We start from the raw sequence: 22,153 nt of genomic DNA, 5'->3' as shown, positions 1-22,153 counted from the left end.
TTTACTAATCGGAATAATCTAAAATTTGGAAAGTGTGCACATCTTAGTAAGGTGCACCTAATAAAAACATGAAAAAAATAATTCGTAAAATATAAATTGACCAAAATACCCCCATAAATTTTTGGGGGTATTTTGATCTATTTATATTTTATGAATTATTTTTTCATATTTTTATTAGGTGTGCCTCACTAAGATGTACACACGTTCCAAATTTCAAGTAATTTGGATTTATAGAAATAAAATGAAAATTGAAACACTACTAGACAACTGTGATCGTGTGATGAAGTTTGGATGATAATGAAGGTAGGCGAAATCACTGTTCATTTTTGCCTATAGGCATTGGGAAGAGTTTTCTTATATATATATATATATATATATATATATATATATATAGATATATATATATATATAGGGAAACACTCAAGTACGTAGCCTTGCGTATTGGGCTGGGCAACCCCAACAGCTGAGATAGCCATTCCTAAATTGTACAACTCAAATAGCTTGTACGCCCTTTTCTTTTAAAAAATGGATGCTTGACACTCTGTGCAGGCTCTAAAGTAACATGGCAAGGCTCTCTCTCTTTGTTTTATCTCCCATCTCAAGAATGGTCTCTCTCTCACTTTCTCTCCCATCCAAAAAATGGGTCTTTCCAAACCCATTTGCATGTGTGTCTCTCTTTCCATCTGCCCTGCATCCCCCTCCTCGTCTCTCTCTCCCTCCCACAACCCTCACCCCCTCTCTCTATCCTCCCATTGCTCTCTCCCTTGTCTCTCCCACTACCATTCTCTCTCTTGCAAATCTTTCCCATTACTATATAACTTAATTTGCAGACGTTTTTTAAAGGAAAAATATTTATTTCCCAATATAAAAGGATTAACTTCATTTTCCTCTATAGGCGTTGCGTAATGTTTTCCATATATATATCATAGCAGAGGATTAACTTCAATTTTCTTGAAGTTAATCCTCTGGCTATCATTCCAGTGGATTCTGATGATAAGATGTCTCCCATTGTAGTTGTGGTTGAGGATCAACTTTGAGAGAATGAGGGAGAGCATGAGGACTTCTTCGACGCTTAGGGTGCTCTGGTGGAGTTGGAAAACCATGATCCATTGGAAATTTAGCTTGAGGTGGAGCCTCCTTTGCTGCTGGCAAGTATGGAAATTGTAAACCAAAATGTGGTGGACAAGGAGAAGATAAAAGAGTATAAGGTGGGTAGGATGTTCAATGACATGACTAATTTTGAAGTCCCCATTGGAGTTATTTATAATGAGCTGAAAGGAAAGAAGAAAACCAGAAAGGAGGCTGAGATATTTAAGGACAAGGTGCCATTGGAGGATGTGTTGAAGACTCCTACTAAGATTGTTGGTAAATCTAAGGCTAAAGGTATCATGAAGCCCTCGAGGCCCACTGGTGGCATTCAAATGAGGCCAATAGTTGCAGCAGATGAGGTTGCAATGGTGAATCTATGCAGTGACTCCTCCTCTTCGCACACCTTGAAGGATGCCTCGATGGACTCTTCGAACTCTACTACTCTGAAGGAGGCCCTCGTGCTCGAAGAAATCTATTTTGGACTTGTGTTGAAGGTTCAAGTGCTCTTTTTCTAAACCCTTTTAATGTTTTATCTTCTCTTGGAATGTTAGGGGCCTCTAGGAGAAAATGTGATGTTTCTTTTTTAGTTACAACATTTAGACCTATGGTCTTTATTTTTCAAGATACCAAACTTCCCTGTCCCTCGGTTTCAAGGTTAGAAAAATTTGCTGCCATGATGCAGTTGCTTTTTTTGATATAGATGTTGTGGGGGCTGCTGGTGATTTATGAATTTTTTGGGACCCTCTTATTATCCAAAAATTTGATTCTACTTCTAGGGATGGAATGCTTTTTGTGGGCTTTTAGGGACTTATGTCGGGTTTCTTGGGGTTTATTAAATGTGTATGGGCCACATACATTTGCTTTAAAGGAATTGTTTATGAATGATATGGCTGAAATTTTTCTTAGCTATAATATTCCTTTTTGTATTGGTGGTGATTAACTCATTAGATGGTCGGATAAATATTTGGCTGGGGGCGCCATTACTTTTGCTTTGAGGCTCTATGGATTTTCTTATTTTGGGAGCTTCTTATACGTGGTCCAATGGTGGTTTGTCTCATATGTCTATGTCAATGTTAGACAGATTTCTAGCCTCGGCTAATTGGGTTGACGCTTTTCTGTTATCTTTGGTTAGAGCACTATCCAAACAACATATTGTTCGAGGGGGGGAGGTAAGCCTTTTCGTTTGGAGATTGGATGGCTCGAGGATAAAGGGGTGGTTGAGTTGATCAAATTTAGTTGGACTAATATGGTCACCATTGTTGGAAATATGGCTTATCAAAGCCTAAATTCCATTAGTCTCTCATTCAGTGGGAGCGATTGAGAGATTGAAATCTTAGTATCTTGCGAAATGGAGCCCAGATTCTTTTATCCCGAATACACATGAGGTATTGAGAGTTCACTAGTTGAGAAAGTAATTTATCAAGGAGGTGTGAGGGTCCAGTCAGAATTTTATAGGTTAGCCTCATTTTTAGCTGCAATTGGCTAGGGCTTGGAGAATCCAAATGCGAAAAATAGAACCCGAGTACTTATTGAGTATTCGCCTTGTATGGAATGATCAAGACTTACGGGACATAAATCCGTATCCTGACATGAGACCATTGCATGGCATGTGCATTTTCATTGCGTATGGAAAGCCACTCTTCTAAATGCATTATCCGAGTTTGAAAGAGCCAGTGCACATGTGCTTTGAGACGACCCCTGTAATTGAGTTGGATCATGTCCCACAGGGGTACATTTGTAATCTATTGAGAGCTGAATGATCGAAAGTTCTGGCTCAACAGCTTTGATATGGCCAATTATGTGTCTCTGCTTTAGACTGTGGAACATAAGTCTATTGGGTCGATCTGAGACTCGGCGGAATATCATTCAAGACTAACCCAATGGAGTATTCCGATACCTACAGTTATTAACCTGAGATCTCACTATACATTTTTTTCGATTTCATAGTGATGTGAACAATCTAATAATTGCTCAAAAATACTTTTAAATATTTATTGTAAATTTTAGAGACTTTTTCAAAATTTTATTTGCTAAACAAATAAGGGTTTAATCCTGACCTGGTAGTGCCATGTGGCGTTCGAGTGGCCATAGGGCTACCACTTGGCACCCCACACCTCATTCTAGGATCACCGCCCAGCTGGGCATTGATCCCTAGGCAGGGGATTAGATTGGCTTTTGGTTACTTGCTTTTTAAGGGGTTTTATTATGGTGTCTTGTTATATATTGTTATATTTTGTTATATAATGTTGTAAATTAAGGGCTCATATTTATCACATGTCTTAATTAACTCATACATGCATGCATAGCATGTGTGAAGTTTGATTAATTTATTTTTTGATATTAAAGAGAAAATACATTTTCAAATTTGAGTTGAAAAATATCTTCACACACATGTGTGTAGAGGACATTATCTTTAAATTGATTGGTTTGAATTTTAGATCTACAAAGTGATTGGCTTTGATAAAGAAAAATATCTCCACCTGTGTGAGCTTACCAATTACTTCTTTGCCCTTTAGTCTTTATGATTATCTACTCTAATACATTATTAAAAAAACTAAGGGTAATTGTAAGGCCATATTGGATACAATTAGAACAAAACATAGGCCAAGGACAAAATAATAAAGTGGAATAACTTAGGGTTAGGGTGAGTGACAATGGTATGAAATCTCATCTCTTCATCCTAGTGGTTGGATGGGGATGGGTGGCTAGGTACATTAGCCTCTCATGTGCCTTTGGATTAGTGCATCAAGGGTGTTGATTGAATCCAAAGTTACACCCATGTTATATAAGCACATCATGAGATCTCACCCTAACGATCTCAAAATTGTTGCTTCCCTCTTTATTCTAAGGTTTTGTGAGAGAAAATTGAAGAGAGAGAGCTTTTAGAGTTCCATTAATGATGATCTTGATGGTGGTCCTCATTTCTTATGCTTAAGTCTATAGTGTACATTTATCAAGGTAAACTCTATTGAATTTTCTTTTCTCATAAGATCATATCTTTGGCATCTATAGTTGCTGGAGTTTTGAATTTAGAAAAATTTCATTAATCTTAGAATCCCCATTTGATTATCTTTTCATCATGCTTATTTATAGTGTGGTCCTTCATGAGTTATAACCAATATGCATGAGAATCCATAATCATACATAGTATCCTTTAATTACTTTGCTTCAAACCAATCAAATAATTTAGTCTCAGAGTATCATTCTATTTTCAAAACTTTTTCATCACGTTTTTACCTATAGGGGTTCATAATCTTTCCATACAAGACTGTTTTGGTGGTCCGAGGGACCACCGTGTGTAGTGTGGTCATAACTCTCTTGTTCTTTATCCGATTCAATTCAAACCTTTTGCATTATATTTTGGATGATAATGCCAATGTGTTGAGATCTTAAGAAACGATTTTAAGGTGTGTAATTTCTTTCCATTTGGATTAGACACTCTTGTGAGATTGAACCACTTTTGTACAATCCGAAAAGACAAAATTAAGTCCTTATAAAGCCCGATTGCGTGACAAGGGGTTCGAAACATGGCTTCCCTATTTTAATTTGGCATTATACTTACCTGATTAGTTGATTTTATTCTTTAGAATTTTTTTTAGATTAGTTGCATAATGTATTTAAGCTTTAGGACATAGTTTATGTAATTTGTGCTATGAAAGTGTAATTCATAAGCTAGTCTTGCTTTATATGTAATTTCCCCATAAGGGATTGATATTGAATTTACTTACAGTGGTTATACAAGGCTAAAAATGGTTGTAATTATTATGTAAAAAGATTGTAACTTATTCACTTAGCTTGGTTTTAGCAAGTGGCTTGTTGAAGGTGTCCATTTTGCCTTGTTTTTCGGCTTGGAAATTTGCTCTAGTCTTGTATCCACTATCAATTGGTATCAGAGCTAGGCTCATTTACAACCTATTTTAGGGTTTTTAGAGGGATTATAGAGTTTCAAATAGGAACCCATGGCAGCCCGTTTAATACTCACCGAATTGCTTGAGGAGGAGAGGTTCAACGGAACCAACTTCTCTAAATGGAGAAGGAAAATTGATTATGTTTCATGAAGATGGTCTAGCCATTATTGATTTCTAGACCACCTAATCTGCCCGCAATCAATGCTCCTCAAGTTCTTAAGGATGCATATGAGACATGGCATAACAAAAACCAAAGTGCCATGAATATTATTTTTGTAACAATGAGTGATTCATTTGTTAAGGAGTATGAGAATTCCACATGTGTTAAAGATTTTATGGAGAGCATGAAAAAGAAATACGACACACCGAATGAAGCTCAAAGGATCATTAGAATGAGGAATCTCATGTGTTGCAAAATGGATGATCACACCAAAGTGGGTGATCATCTAAGAGAGTTCAAGAGTCGTATAAGAGAGAGTGAGAGAGTCGGCCACTCATATGATGAGATGATACAAAAGACGATGTTTTTTCTTTTGATCTCTCCTTGATGAGAAACCTTTTTGACTAATTTGATGGCCAAAGATGTGCCTACAACAGTGGATGAGATTGTATTTTTCATGGAAGGGGAAGAGCAAAGAAGGATGGCAATGGATGGACCATTTTCCATGGTCCATAGGGTAAAATCTCACCAACCCTCATCTTCTTCTACTCCCTTACTCATTACTCATATCTCTTCTTTTCTTCCTAATTCTTCTATGGTGAATACATGTAATGTGGGAATGAGCGAGAGTGATAATGCCAAGAACAAGAAAAGAAAGGGAAAAGGAAAATGAAAAGGGAAGGGGAAGCAAAAGGGAAAATCCTACTCCCCTTATCCATTTAGCCCTTACCCTTCTAAAATTCATGCCTACCCACCAAACCATGCTAGCGCCATACCTTTTAGGTCTAAACCACCACCCACACTCATGATGGTAAGTGGGAGGTCGATTTGGCCCTCAAGCTAAAATTATTCGAAGGTACAATGCTTTAGATGCAATAAATACGGGCATACCCAAAAGTTTTGTAGGTATCCTAATCCTCCACAAAACCCTCATTTTGCTCCTAAGCCCAATATCGGTAAGCTTCAAGCTAATATCGGTGGAGGACCAAGGAAAGAGAGAATTTGCGTGGTCCATGAGACTTTGATTGCCAATGAAGAGACAGATGTATGGGTTCTTGACTCGGGGGCTACTATCCATGTGACAAATTCTATGAAGGGCTTTAAGAGTTTTTATGATGTCAAACCCGGTACCCATAACCTTTTTATAGGTAGAAATCAAATGGAAAGGGTCTTAGGAAAATGGGACTATGTGTTAGAGCTCACTAATGGTGAGACTCTCATACTTAAGGACACCCTCTATGCAACTGGGATGAGGAAAAATATCATCTCGATTTCCAAGATGAGTCAAACAGAGTTTGTGCTCTTGTTCGAGGAGGAAAAGGTCTATGTGCATGATGGCTCTATTAATGGAGACCTTGTTTTTGTAGCCTACTTGGTTCAAGGGCTTTATGAAATCAAAATGAAAAAGGAGTTTGCTTACATGGGTGATGATTTACAAAATTTTACTTTATGATCCATCGAGAATGCATATTATGATGAAAGAATGATTGCTTGATAAAATGAATATTGATTTTCATAATAGATGCGAGGCTTGCCTTAAAGGAAAGATGATAAAGAAGTCCCACCAAAAGTTCAATAAGGTCTCTAGTCTTTTACTGGGATGTGTGTGGACTTATGAGTGTGCCTACCATGGGTCACATGAGGCACTTCATAACATTCATTGATGACCATTTCCCATTTTGGTCACACATATCTCATGAGAAACAAAAGTGAGGCCATAACCAAATTCCAACAATATAAAGTGGAAGTTGAAAACCAACTAGGTCGAACCATAAAAAACCTTAGATCAGATAGGGGTGGGAAATACACCTCCCAAGCCTTCCAAGATCTTTGTGTCTAATATGGGATTGTCCACCAAACCACTATGCCTTATTCACCGGAACAAAATGGGGTTGCCGAGAGAAGGAATAGGACCCTAGTTGAGATGGTACGAAATATGATGAGTACCACTAATCTTAGATTAGAGTTTTGGGGTGAGGCGATTCTAACCGCCACATATGTCCTTAATCGGACTCCCACCAAAGCAATTCAATCAACTCCTTACCAACTCTTCATGGGCTGACTTCCCTAAATAAAGCACTTCAAGGTTTGGGGATGTTCAGCCCATGTTCTTATACCATCCCAAAATAGGTTCAAACTTGATCCTAAAACCATAAAATGTGTTTTCATAGGATACCCAAGGCATGGGAAGGGTTTAAGGTTTTTATAACCTCTTGAATCGTAATGTGATTGAAAGCTTTGATACCCATTTCCTTGAAGGTTAATTTTTTGAGAGAGAATCAACCCAAAAGAGAGTAGACTTCCATGAGCTTCAGTCTAACAAAGAAATTGAAACCATCCCACTTTGGCGAAGTGAGAGAATAAAGAGACCACCTACCTTTTTCACTTACCTTTGGGAGGACTATGAGAGGATTAGTAAAGAACCCGATGATGAACCTTATTCTTACCTACATGCTATGTCTTGTCCGGATAATAAGTTATGGAAGGAAGCCATGCAAGATGAGATAAATTCAATCATAAAGAACCATGTATGGGAGTTATTACCACCTAACCATAGATCCATTAGATATAAGTGGATATTCAAAAAGAAACTTAACTCCGAAGGACGTATTGAAACATACAAGGAAGACTTGTAGTAAAAGGTTTTACTCAAAACGAAGGGGTAGATTATTTTGACACCTACTCACCTATTACCAAAATGCCTTCAATTAGGATGATCATATCTATAGGAGCCTACCTTGACCTAGAATTGTATCAAATAGATATGAAAACTGCCTTCTTAAATGGTGACCTAGAAGATGATATATACATGAACCAACTTGAGGGTTTTATTGTGAAAGGAAAGGAAAAGTTTGTGTACAAACTTAACAAATCACTTTATAGTCTCAAACAAGCTTCAAGAAAATGGTTCCTCAAGTTCCACCAAACCCTGATTAGATATGGATTCAAACCAAATGAGGATGACCATTGCGTATACCATAAGACTAATGGGACTGATATTACTTTCATGACTTTATATGTGGATGACATTCTAATAGCTAGTAGCACCCTAGACCATATAAGGGACACAAAGGCAATGCTATCAAGTAATTTTGATATGAAAATATGGGAGAGGCTTCATATGTGTTAAAGATTCATATTATAAGAGATAGAGCAGCCCGCACTATTCAATTATCTCAATCTACATATTGCAAGAAAGTTATTGAGAGATTTGGTATGAGCGAATTCAAGCCTATAGATATACCTGTGGAAAGGAGAGAAAAATTAAATGTTAATATGAAATCCAAACAATAATCTTGAGAGAAATGAGATGGAAAGGATCCCATATCGGAGTGTCGTCGGATCACTAATGTATTTAACCGTGGGAACTAGACCCAATCTAGCTTTTGCTCAAAGCTTGATTGGTCGATTCCAAAGTGATCATAGATTAGACTATTGGAAAGTTGTGAAAATAATCACGAGATATTTGAAAGGAACATTTGATTATGGATTAACCTATATCAATGTGAGTGAGCTTAAACTTTTGAGATACACAGACTCCGACTATCAAGGAGACCCAGATGACGCGAGATCCACTTCGGGTTATCTATTTCTTTATGGGGGTGGTGTCATTTCTTGGCGCACCAAGAAGCAAAACATTGTACCCCTATCTATAGTTGTTATTACTTTGTTTATTGCTCATGAATGATAAATCCTTGGATAAGTATGCATGCTTTGATTTAGTGTGAAAGATAATAAGAGAGAGAGATATATACGAATTCAAGCCTCAAAAGGCCAAGCGGGAGAATGCTAAAAATATGGCCTATCAAGGCCTAAATTTCAGTAGTCTCTCATTCAATGGGAGCAATTGAGAGATTGAAATCTTAGCGTCTTACGAAATGGAGCCCAAATTCTTTTACCCCAAGTACGCATGAGTCATCGAGAGTTCACGTGTTGAGAAAACAATTTCTCAAGGAGGTGTGAGGGTCACCTTCTAATCAAGATTTTATAGGTTAGCCTCATGTTTAGCTACAATCGGTCAGGGCTTAGAGAATCCAAATGAGAAAAATAAAACCCCAGTACCTATTGAGTATTCGCCTTGTATGGAATGGTCAAGACTTATGAGACATAAGTCTGTATCTTGACACAAGACCATTGCATGGCATGTGCATTTTCATTTCATACGGGAAGCCACTCTTTCAAATGCATTATCCGAGTTTGGAAGAGCCAGTGCACATGTGCTTTGAGAGGATCCCTGTAATTGAGTTGGATCACGTCCCACAGGGGTACACCTGTAATTCATTGAGAGCCGAATGATCAAAAGTTCTGACTTAGCGGCTTTGATATGGCCAATTATGTGTCTCTGCTTTAGATTGCGGAACATAGGCCTATTGGGTCAATCTGAGACTTGGCAGAACATCATTTGGGACTAGCTCAATAGAGTACTCCGATACCTATAGTTATTAGCCTGAGATCTCACTATACATTTTTATTTTATTTTATAATGATGAGAAAAACCTAATAATTGCTCAAAAATACTTTAAATATTTATTGTAAATTTTAGAGAATTTTTCAGAATTTTATTTGCTAAAAAAAAAAGGTTTCCATGTTGTTTGGCTCAAATTCCACTTTAGTCCTGACCTGGTAGTGTCATGTGGCGTCCAAGTGGCCATAGGGCTGTTACTTAGCACCCCACACCTCATTCTAGGATCACAGCCCAACTGGGCACTAATCCCTAAGTGGGGGACTAGATTGGCATTTGGTTGCTTGTTTTATAAGGGGTTGTGTTATAATGTCTTGTTATATATTGTTATATAATGTTATAAATTAAAGCCCACTTTTTATCACATGTCTTAATTAACTCACACATAGGTCATGTACGGCATGCGTGAAGTTTAATTAATTTATTTATTTGATATTAAAGAGAAAAATGTATTTTCAAATTTGAGTTGAAAAATATCTTCACACACATGTGTGAATGGGACATCATCTTTAAATTTATTGGATTGAAATTTAGATCTACAAACTGATTGGCTTTGAGAAGAATATCTCCACATGTGTGAGCGTTACCAATTAATTCTTTGCTCTTTAGCCTTTGTGGTTATCTACGCTAATACATTATTAAAAAAACTAAGGGTAATTTTGTAAGGCTATATTGGATACAATTGGAACAAAAATATTGTCAAGGACAAAATGGTAAAGTGACATAACTTAGGGTTAGGGTGAGTGATAATGGTGTGAAATCCCATCCCTTCATCCTAATGGTTAGATGGGGATGGGTGGCTAGGTACATTAGCCTATCATGTGCCTTTGGATTAGTGCATCAAGGGTGTTAATTGAATATAAAGTTACACCCATGTTATAAAAGCACATCATGAGATCTCAAACCTTAACGATCTCAACTCTTGAACCATTTTGGAAAATTATTGCTCCCCTCCTTGTTCTAAGGTTTTGTGATAGAAAATTGAAGAGAGAGAGCTTTTAGAGTTCCATTAATGGTGATCTTGATGGTGGTCCTCCTTTTTTATGCTTAAGTCCATCGTGTGCATTTATCAAGGTAAACTCCATTTAATTTTCTTTTCTCACAAGATCATATCCTTGGAATCTATAGTTGCTGGAGTTTTAAATTTAGAAAAGTTTCATGACTTTAGAATCCCCATTTGATCATCTTTTCATCATGCCTTTTTATAGTGTGGTTAACCTTTATGCATGAGAATCCATGATCATGTATAGTATCCTTTAATTACTTTGCTTCAAACCCATCAAATAATTTAGTTTCATGGTGTGACTCCATTTTCAGAACTTTTTCATCACGTTTTTATCTATGGGGGTTCATAATCTTTCCATACAAAACTGTTTAGGTGGTCCGAGGGACCACCGTATGTAGTGTAGCTATAACTCTCTTGTTCTTTATCCGATTCGATTCAAACTTTTTGCATTATGTTTTGGATGATAATGCCAGTGTGTTGAGATCTTAAGAAGTGATTTTAAGGTGTGTAATTTTTTCCTATTTGGATTAGACACTTTTGTGAGATTGAACCACTTTTATGCAATCCGAAGGGACAAAATTAAGTCCTTATAAGGCCCGATTGCATGGCCTCGGCATAAGGGGTTCGAAACATGGCTTCCCTATTTTTATTTGGCATTCTAATTCCTTGCTTAGTTGATTTTATTCTTTAGAATTTTGTTTATATTAGTTTCATGATGTATTTAAGCTTTGAGACATAGTTTATGTAATTTGTGTTATGAAAGTGTAATTCATAAGCTAGTTTTGCTTTATAGGTAATTGCCCTATAAGGGGTTGGTATTTGAGTTTATTTACAGTGATTATACAAGGTTAGAAATGATTGTAATTTTTATGTAGAAATATTGTAACTTATTCACTTAGTTTGGTTTTTAACAAGTGGCTTGTTGAATGTGTCCATTTTGCTTTGTCTTTCGGCTTGGAAATTTGCTCTAGTCTTTGTATCCACAATCAACCTTTGGCTCAATGGATTTTCATATGCATAGAAAACTCTTAAATATTAAGCGTGGGTTTATCTTATGGAAGAAACATAATAAGTTTAATGTGAAGGACAAAATCAAGGAGACTACATTAGCTATTGAGTCCATTGATACCTCCGCCCAAATCAATGGAGTCTTAACAGAGGATATGGTGACTGAAAGAAATATTAAACTTAAGGATCTCAGTAACTTAAATATAATGGAGGAGATTTATTGGAAGTGGAGGTCAAGGTCCAAATGGCTCAAGGAGAGGGACGTAAACATTAAGTATTTTCACGCTGTTGCTAGTACCAAGAGAAGACAAAATGATATTTCAAGTTTATCAATACATGGTGTAAATGAGGATGTTAGCGATGGAGTAGAGATGGCTATCATTAACAATTTCCAAAAGGAATTTTCAACGAAAGTTAGATTTACTCCAAGGTTTGACAGGGTTCCTTTCATGTATCTTTCGGCTGAGGTTTCTTCTAACTTGGAAGCAATGGTGACTGTAGAAGAATTTAAATTAGCCTTTTTCTCACTTCCAAGTGATAAGGCTCTGGGGCCTGATGATTTTCCCCTCTTTTTTTTTCAGAAGTTCTTGGATCTTGTGAAAGTGGAGCTCCTGGAAATGGTTTGGGGTTTTCTCTTAAGAGAAGAGCTTTTTAAGGGGGTCAATTCGACCTTAATTGCACTAATTATAAAAAATCCACTATTGTGGTGCTATCTATATGATATTAAACCTATTAGCCTTCTCACAAGTCTGTATAAGATTACTGCTAAAATTTTGGTTGAGAGGTTAAAAAATGGTCCTCCCCTCAATTATTCTGGTCCTCAATCTACTTTCATCCAAGACCATCTTATCATTGATAGTGTGTTGGGGGCACAATAATATGTTTATTATAGGGTATTGAGTCAGGAGTGTGATCAAATTGGATATGGAGAAAGTCTACAATAAAGTTGAATGAGGCATATTATTGGAAATCATGAAGAGAGATGGTGAGAAATAGAGGAGTTGGATTTTTGGTTGTATGTCATCAGCCCCATTTCACTATTCTTATAAATGGCAACCCTAAAGGTTTTTTCATGGCCTCATGGGGTTTGCACCAAGGTAACCCCTTATCTCCTTTTCTTTTTATGATTTATGCAAAATATTTTAGTTTGATGATTAAAAATGTGGAGAATGCAGGAAACTTGAGGGATTCCAAGTGGGGAGTAATGGGCCAAGTGTGTCTCATCTTCAATATGCTGACGACACATTGATTTTTTTCCAAGCAAATATTAAACAAGTTTTTAACATTGCTCGTTTCTTGAGTTGTTGTGAGGTAGATGTGGGATTTAAAATTAATGTTTAGAAGACTGCTATTTTTTGTGTTAATTGTAGTGAGGGGTTGGTGATGGAGTTAGCTGAGGCTTTGGGCTGTAGAGTGAGCTCTTTCTCCTTTACTTATTTGGGGATTCCAATTTCCTTTGGTAGGATTCCACTTTCGGTTTGGGATACATTATTGAAAAGATTCCAAGTGAAACTGGACTTATGGAAACAAAAATATTTATCTTTGGGGGGCAAAGTGACTCCTTTACATTCTTGCTTGGCCAATCTACCCATCTACCATATGTCAGTTGTGGAGATGCCTTCTTTTATTGTTAAAAAAATAGAGAAATGGATAAGAGACATATTATGGGGCTTGAATATTGAGGCTAAGAAATATCACCTTTTTCAGTGGGATAGGGTGTGCACATCCAAGAGTGAAGGTGGATTAGGTATAAGGAAAGTGGGGTTGGTGAATCAAGCTTTGTTGAGTAAATGGTGGTGGTATCATATTCTCACTCATAAGTATGGTATGGATAGGCATGGCATATGGATTGGGGGTGGCCTTGGAGGTGAAGGTCGGTCTGTTTTTTAGTGGGCTATTTATTTGCGTAAACCATTGCTCCAACGTAATATTAGATGGCTGGTGGGAGATGGCTGCAATATCTACTTTTGGCACCAAAAATAGCTTGGTGATTAGCCTTTGAAATTGCTATTCCCAAATGTTTCCGAGAGAATGGTGCAGCCTAATGCGAAGGTCTCAGAGTTGGTTGAGTTCAAGGATAATGAAGTGGTGTGGAGTGTTCATTTTAGAAATAATAGAGTTAATGCAAACACTTACTCTAGTTACTTAGCTCTCTTGGAGATGCTAAATAAGGTGTTTATTCCTAGGAATGTTGTTGATGAAGTGATTTGGGATATTGAAGCTGATAGTGAGTTCTCAGTCAAGTTTGTCTACCGTTTTCTTTTCAATCCTAGATTTCTTAGAAGCGACCTATCCTCATAAGGTTCAGATTTTCCTTTGGTTGGCTACCCAAAATAAGATTCTAACTGTGGATAATCTGATTAAGGGAATATTTTAACTAATATCTGCTTGATGGGTAAAGAGGATGGTGAATCAAGGGCCATTTGTTTTTACATTGCCCTTTTGTACTTAGAATTTGGTCCTGGTTCTTTGGATGGTTGGGTATATCTGTGACACTGTTACAAAGTGTGTTTAGTGTAGCTGCCAATCTGGCTTTGCCCCATCTCCCTAGATTTGTAAAGAGGTGTAGCAAATTGCCTTAGCCTAGATTTTGTGGGAAGTATGGAAAAGAAAGGAACATAAGAATATTTGAGGGTGTGTATCTGCCTTTTCATAGACTTCTTAATGCCATTAAGCATTTGATTTGGTGCTGGTTGTCCGTATTATCAGAGGGGTTGAGCATCACTGAAGTGGATGTGTCTTTAAATCATAATCTTTATCATATGAACTTCGTTAGGTATAGACAGATATTTGTGGATCTCACCTTCTTTGTGAGGTTTAAAGCTTAATTTTGATGGAAGTTCCCTAAATGGTGTAGCAGGCTTTGGAGGGATTATGAGAGATTCGAATGGAAGAGTTATCTTCTCCTTTGTTGGTCCAATTGGAGAGACTACTGCCAGCCATGCCGAGCTTTTAGCCTTGTTTCAAGGGCTGAAGATTTATTGTGATAAAAATCTTGGCGTTCCCTTAATAGCCGAAGGGGATTCTTTGAATGTTATCAGATGGTATAAGGAGTAGCAAAGGGTACTATGCGTACTACGGTCTATCTGGCTGCAAATTTACTAGTTTGCTAATTTGATCCCTATCTCTTTTGTGTATATCTATTGTGGTTGATTCTTTGGCTAATATGGGGCGACTTGTTCTGATATTATGATTGGTGATGATGTAATGTTACCATTGTAATCTCTTTCCATCAATTAAATTGTTAACATCGGTAAAAAAAAGAAGAAAGAAATTAGATGGAAAATTCAAAAAGGCAGACAAGGAATAATGCATTGACTAAAAGTTAAAATAATATTTTTTAAAATAAAAAATTTAATGAAAGAAATTTTTTAAATAAAATATCTAAAAATAGAGAAATTACAAAAACTTCCAAGTTGGATTTTTGAAAAATTCACCTCTATTTTATATTTCACATTAAAATCCCAAATCCTTTTTTTTGCTTTTTTTATTGGAAAAATTACAAAACAAAAAAAAAAAAACCCCTAGACCACACTTTCTAAGCAACTTACCCCCAACCAAGCTTTGTCTCTCACTTTTTTCCTTAAAATAAACTTTCTATGTAAGCACTTCCAAAGGAAAAAGTTCACTTTTTTTAGATGGAAATGCCCATGCCATACACAAAAATCATTTTGTTCAGATTTGATGTTGACTTTTGGACCCCAATGGCATATTGCACAAGCACACAAGTGCCTGACCGCCCTTTGAAACTGCCGGACCACCCTTTGCAACTATCGGACCTCACTTTGCAATTGCCGGACCACCCTTTGCAACTATCGGACTGCCATTTTCAATTACCGAACTGTGCTTTACACAGTCCTAGAGCCCTGCTGCCAGACCACACTTTACACAGTATCGGAGCCCTATTGTCGGACCGCACTTTATACGTTGTCGGAGTGCTACTACCGAATCGCACTTGCACGGTGCCGGAGCCACTTGTTTTGGTGGGATGGAGGAGAGAGACGTGTGGATAAGGTAAAAGTAAAGGAGGGTAGTTTAGTTATTTGTTTATTTTTATTTTGGTTGGGAGGGTTTTGCAAAGAAAGTATATTTTGGGGAAAAAGTGAGAAAAAAAGCTAGGTTGGGGTAAATTGCATAGAAAGTAGAGTTTTTTGGGTTTTTTTTTATAATTTTCCCTTATTTATTTTCCTAAATAACTATTCAGCACTTCAAATTATGGATTGAAATATACTTCAATATTTTTTGAAGTGAAAAAATGTAGTCTAGATGTTCAACTTCCTTGTCTGTCAAGTTCTGGACACATTTTGTGAGTGAAAGTGGGTTTGGAACTTGGACCTCCTGACCTAGATTTCAATTGTATTTTTTTTCTTTTGGGTGAAATAGTGGGGTTCTAAAATTTCAATGTTCGAACTTACCATGCTATTGTTTTTCAACGAATTGCAAGTTCAAATCCACCATTTCTGTTGAAACAGAGCATTCACAAATTGAAGTTACAAACCACTATCGGAAAAATAGGGCAATCTAATTGCTAATTGCCTGATTAGATCGGAATCAGCTATCGGAAGGTTCTAGTTTTGAATTGTTTTGGTGATCAACCGGTATTTTAAAAAAGTTCAAAAAATTTTAAAAAATAAAGAATTTGATTTATAATATTTTTTTAATATTATTTATATTACGATAAAGATTAATTTTTTTAGTTATTTATACCCACTTTTATATTTTCCATTTTTTTCAAAATTTTTAAAAATACTTCTAAACAGCCCACGCGTCCTCCAAAACTACCTCTACCTCTAGGGACAGTGACAGGGATGGACAAAGTGCAAGGTGGCGACAGTAAGCGTAAAGAGGATGCGTCGACAGGGGTTTTTCAATCTTCGGCTACGAGCCTTCCCCTATTTTTTTTTTATTTTTTATAGGTAATTCAGTCAAAAAATAGCCTTTATTTATTTATTTTTTTTCCAGAATTTTTTTATTAGATGAGAAGTTAGTTTTTTTAAGTAAATTGCAAAAAAAATCCCTTCAAAATAGATTCTATAAGCAATTTAAGCACCTAACTTTTTCTAACAACTTCTCTCAAAAACTATGTTTCCTAGCAAATACCCTTAAATACAAAAAATTCTTTTGTTTTTTTACGAAAATACCTCTCTATTACATAACAAATCATTTTCGTTGGAGAGGGCAGTCCAGGGTTTGAAAAAGGTGGTGCGACGATTATTTTGTTGGAATGGGTGTCCGGAGTTTCATTGTGGCGGACCGGGGATTATGTTACTGCAGTAATAGGCAGTCCAACATTTTGAAGTACCGGTCAAACATTTTGAAGGGGCAGTCCAACATTTAGAAGTCACAGTCCAGTATTTTGAAGGGGCAGTCCGACGTTTTGAAGTGGCACGATGTTTTGAAGTGAGCAGTCTGACATTGTACAAGTGTGGTTTGGCATTTTCTTTTATTGAGATCCGAAAATGATTTGTTATATACGAGAAGGGTATTTTGTACAAGTGCAGTCCGACATCTTCTTATATTGAGATCCGAAAATGATTTGTTATGTACGATAAAAATATTTTAATCCAAAAAATAAACTTTTTGTATTAGGGATATTTGCTTGAAAACATGGGCCAAACATGTATTAGGAACTGCAATACTCTTCTCTCATTGGGCTAAGCATGTCCCATACAGTGCTTCAACGTAAGATATAATTTAAAAGAAGGATGATGTTTCCACCAGGCCTACGCTTTGTGGAAATAAAATAAAGTTTTACTGATCTTCATCCAAAAAATACTTTCAGCTACAAAAATCTACATGATAGCTTTAAAATAAATTTCTAACGCCAACAATAAAGTTCAAAATTCAAAAAATGGTATATGTGAACATTTATTTTTAAAACAAAATGAATAGATTAGATAGTTTGTTACAATATATACTATTTTTAGATCTTGAAATTCTAATTTTTTTTTACAACTATAGTGTTCAAAGTCGTGATGATAGATTTAAAAGCTTTTTAATGCTTGACTTGAAATTTCGGTGAGCTACTAAGTGAGGATTTACTTAATTTGACAAGGCTGCAGCTCTATCAAACTATTTTCCATAAAAGCAAACCTTTAAAACTTGTGACTGCAGTTACCAGTATCTCATCTACAGTTGGACAAGCTTTAATAATGTCACATGTTAAGCTCTGAGTATTTAATCTTTGATTGGAAGGTTCATAATATTTGACTTTGGTTTGCTTTCACAAGTCATTTCGAGATGAACTATGGGGCGCTCCCTCCACCCCAAATAGGAGTCGCAAAGGGTCGGGTCCGGTTCGATCGGACTTAGACTCGAATAGTATTCAGGTCTAGGTTTTGGACCCAGATCTGACTCATGGGGTCCGGGTCTACCCATCGGGTTGGGTCCATTGCCACCATATAACTATGAGCTTCGTTTTTGTTTTCTTTTTGCCCTTTTATCTACCATCATATACCTATATTATTTTTTAAAAGTGTTAAAAATAAAAAATCTAATAAAATATGAAAAGTATATTTAAATCATGATTAAAAAAAGCACATCCAAATGAATATGAAAATTAATGAAAAACATGGATTTTAAAGAATCAATTTATGCCTAGAGTTATATTTGAAACTTTTCCAAAAAGATGCGTCAATATTGATGGCCAAAACAATTTCCAATATTTTCTAAAATGATAAAAAAAAAAAATAGTAAAAAAATATATTACAAATAGAATCCCTTATTTTTTGAGATCTTATATAATTTTTTTTGAATTTGTTTTTGTAATACTCATGCAGTTCGCCAAAACCAGAACCAGTCAGTGGCGAGTTCCAATCTAACCGGGTCTAATCGGGGGATTAGAATTTAAACCGCCCGATTTTTCGTTCTTGCCACACATGCTAGTAATTGTATATGGAGCACCAAGAAGTGGTAAGGCCCAAAACCTTGAACAAAAGCTACAAAACCAGCTCTCAAGTGAACTAGGGCTGAGAATGGTCGGAACGAGTTTGGATCCATCGAAATTCGGAGTTGGATCCAAAAAATATATATGGGATCTCGATTCACATCAACAAACTATCAAATTCAGAATATTTATATCCGGATTTGGATCCAAAAAATATACATGGGATTTGAATCGAATCGAGGTCCAAACCCGATGGGATCAAAAAATTTATTTTATATATAAAATAATATAAATTAATACATAACAAAAAAATACCTTATAACATATATGTATATATAAAAAGGGTAACGATCCTATAAGACTCTCTCACACCCATGTGTGTAGAATCCTAAAGGATCACTATTAAATTTGGCACAAATCTCTAGAAAAGTCAAGTCCCACACCCATGTGTTAACTTTTCTAGAGATCTGTGCTAAATTTAATGGTGATCCTTTGGGGTCCTAAACACATGGGTGTGGGAGGGTCTCATAGGATCATTACTCATATAAAAAATATATAATATTTTAATAATTAGGTTGGATCTCGATTCAATCCACCTGCCCTTGGATCCAATCTGAATTACTATTCAGATCCAAAATTTGGATCCGGATCCAACTTATCATATCCAAATCTCGGATACATACACGAATCCAAATAAAATATGGAATTTGGGTTTTAGATCCAAATCGGATAAATTCTCAGCCCTAAAGTAAACCATAAGTTACACTATCGCTCGTACCCGGTCAATTTTAAAGTGGTCACCTTCGAGCAAAACTTCCAACCAAGCTCGTGTTCACCCACACAACAACTAACAACGAACAACGTTTTGATTATTTCAAGATATTCTCAGTTTTCGAGCATTTAGCTCCCTCAATATCAGCTTTCTAGTCCCTATAAATCTGTTATATTATTACTTCCTTCTACTAGGAACGCAAATGATTCTAGTCAAAGTACAACATGATCCCATTTTGAGAATGACCTGAAGTTTTGATGGTAGTATTGTTGAGCTTTGATTCCATTCTCACCAAAAAAATAAGGGCCTAAATCCTCACTGACTTACCATTTTCGATCAATGCTCACTACAATTTTGGAAATACGGTAGGTCGTGGTGGTAGTACCCCCACACCCTAGTCACCACGTTGTGGTTTCCATTCCCACCACTAACACTACTTCACTAACTCTTTCAGAAACCTAGCTCCTGATCTACTTGAAAAAAATGAGTAGAGGTCTGTCTTCCCCATTGAATTATGAAAGAAAGACTAATGTGATCTTGTTGGGGAATATAGATTTTTTTATTTTTCTTCTTTTCACCACTTTTCTTTTCTTTTTCTTTTCTTTTCTTTTGGCAAAGATCGTTAACAAGTAATCTTATTACAATAACTCTTGCTTCAAAGAAAATAAAACTAATGAATCCAATACCTTAAAAACCTTAATGCCACTAAACCAATTTGTTTTAAACAAATAAAATATCAACAATTCTTATACTTGGGAATATAAAAATAATATAATTAAATATGACAAGAAACAAAAAGAGAATGCTGGAGATTACCTCAACCGGGCTTATTACACCCTATTCCGAGTCACCACCATCCGATGGCGCGGGATCAATGATCAACTTTCAATCTCAACTGGAAAAACAAGTTTAGGCCAAACCCTCAAATGGAACAATAGACTCCTTTATCACAAATCTCAAACCCTTAGGTGAATCCTTTTAGTAACCTAATTTGATAGAGATGCTTCTCTTTTCCTACCACAACCCTATAGTCTATAACCCCAATAAGAGATAAGACATCATGAGAGAGCTGAGAGAACCGCCATGAGAGAGATATCAAATACGTAAGAGTAGAGCATGCCCCTTTGGGTCTCTGGAGAGAGAGAGAGAGAAATTTCTTAAGAGAGAGATATTTTATGTGGGGCGTGCTACCGTTGTGGATGTGAGAGATAGAGATGGGAATTAGGTGTAGAAGATACAATGTTAGATATTTTGATATGGATCAATTCCCTTTTTATAATGCCTGAACAAGACTAAGAGTTTCTCAAGGTTTTCTTTGGTTTGCTATTTCTTATGAGATTGAATATGAATCATTGATATTGGGTGATTTGTGGGGTAAGAGACTTGAGCCCTCCATTCCATAAATAAACCATCAACATTATGGAAGGTGCTAGAACATTTATCTCCCTTATTCCTTTGACCATTATCCCATCAAAATAAATCAACTAAAATAATACTAATAATAATGTTGTGCTTTATACAAAAATATGCACAAGCGTTATCATGATTTCTAGAAGATTCATTCAAATCTTTCTCAAGATAAATCACCTTTCCAAATCTCATAATGACCTGGCCTCCAAACCAAAGTTATTACTCTTATCAATTTCAACCCCTATAGAATTGGAAAGACTCATAAAAGTGGGTTGTGCCACCTAAAAGGTGGCAACGTGAGCCTACCAAATTAAGGCATGGTGGGTCGTTGGTGGGCCCATGTGCACAATGGGCCCCTAATATTTTTTTTTAATTTAAATGTTTTATAAAAATTAATAAAATACTTTAGAATTAATTTTAATATTTAAATCAATATAAAATCAATATCTTTGTTTTTATAAATTAAAATTTGATAAATAAAATATCCAGAAATCTAAAAAAAAATCAAATAATAATTCTAAAAATAATATATCATTAAAACAAACATAATTAAATTCATTAGATGGGAAAATGATCCATATGATCTAGGAATTAAATAAATAAATATTGGAGCACTCTCACCTTCAACTAGCTACTACAATCCACACTTGCTTTATCAAACTGACTTAGTGTTTTCCATGACCCACAGTTTATGCAGGGGCTCATTAGTGGGTCACCAAAGTCCGGCTAATGAGCCAAGGGATCGTAATCCAGTTTGTGGATTTCAAGTTCATCTTTAGAAATGTACCAAGGACACCTAGACTTGATGCGACCATAGCTCTTAAGGCGCATAGGAGTATCTCCCACACATGCATAACCTTCACCCTAAAAGGTGGTTCGCTTTCCTGAAACGACTATTATTATACATATCGTGTGATAGTAAATAGATGTGGCTTTGGCCCCTCGACTCTGAAGGTCACCATCACACACAAAGGTCACACAATTATTCGGCTCACTCATCCCGGCATACTCCGACCTCATCAAGGAATGACCTATTAGAATCCTTATCGGATAGTTTTCTATACCCAAGTAACATAGGTTTTTCCCAACCGACTAGCTTAGTTCGTCAAGCTCAGTCCAGTATCAACAAACAAGGGACCACACTCCCACTGAGTTCATGTTCCATTATATCAAAATGTTAATAACAAGCACTCATAAGGACTTTATTACAGGCATTGGGTCGTGGCGGTAGCACCCCCATAGTCACCACATTATGGTTTTCATTCCTACCACTAACACCACCTCACTAACACCTTTAAAAACCTAACTTCTTAATCTACTTAAAAAAATGTGTGGAGGCCTGTCTTCCCTACTAAATTATCCAAAAAAAAAAACCAAAAAATTTGCTTACCAAAAAAAAACGACAGGATCCTATTTCTACTTCCCCAAATCCAAGGATTCCCCAAATATGCT

General features: G+C 36.2%; 1 protein-coding gene across 1 annotated transcript; it reads left to right on the top strand.

Moving 5' to 3' along the window:
* The first annotated feature begins 11,626 nt into the window (after positions 1–11,626).
* On the top strand, positions 11,627–14,461 carry LOC105420386 (uncharacterized). Its single transcript, XM_011623810.1, has 3 exons — positions 11,627–12,253; positions 13,674–13,876; positions 14,410–14,461. The coding sequence occupies exons 1-3, from the start codon at positions 11,627–11,629 to the stop codon at positions 14,459–14,461; spliced, it is 882 nt and encodes a 293-aa protein (XP_011622112.1).
* The last annotated feature ends 7,692 nt before the right edge of the window (positions 14,462–22,153 follow it).

The sequence above is a fragment of the Amborella trichopoda genome, chromosome 3 (genome assembly GCF_054954075.1).
Source record: "Amborella trichopoda isolate Santa Cruz 75 chromosome 3, AtrichopodaSantaCruz75HAP2 v2.0, whole genome shotgun sequence".
Classification (NCBI taxonomy): domain Eukaryota; kingdom Viridiplantae; phylum Streptophyta; class Magnoliopsida; order Amborellales; family Amborellaceae; genus Amborella; species Amborella trichopoda.
The sequence above is the reverse complement of the archived record's forward strand: the minus strand, read 5'-3'. Positions and strand labels throughout refer to the sequence as shown.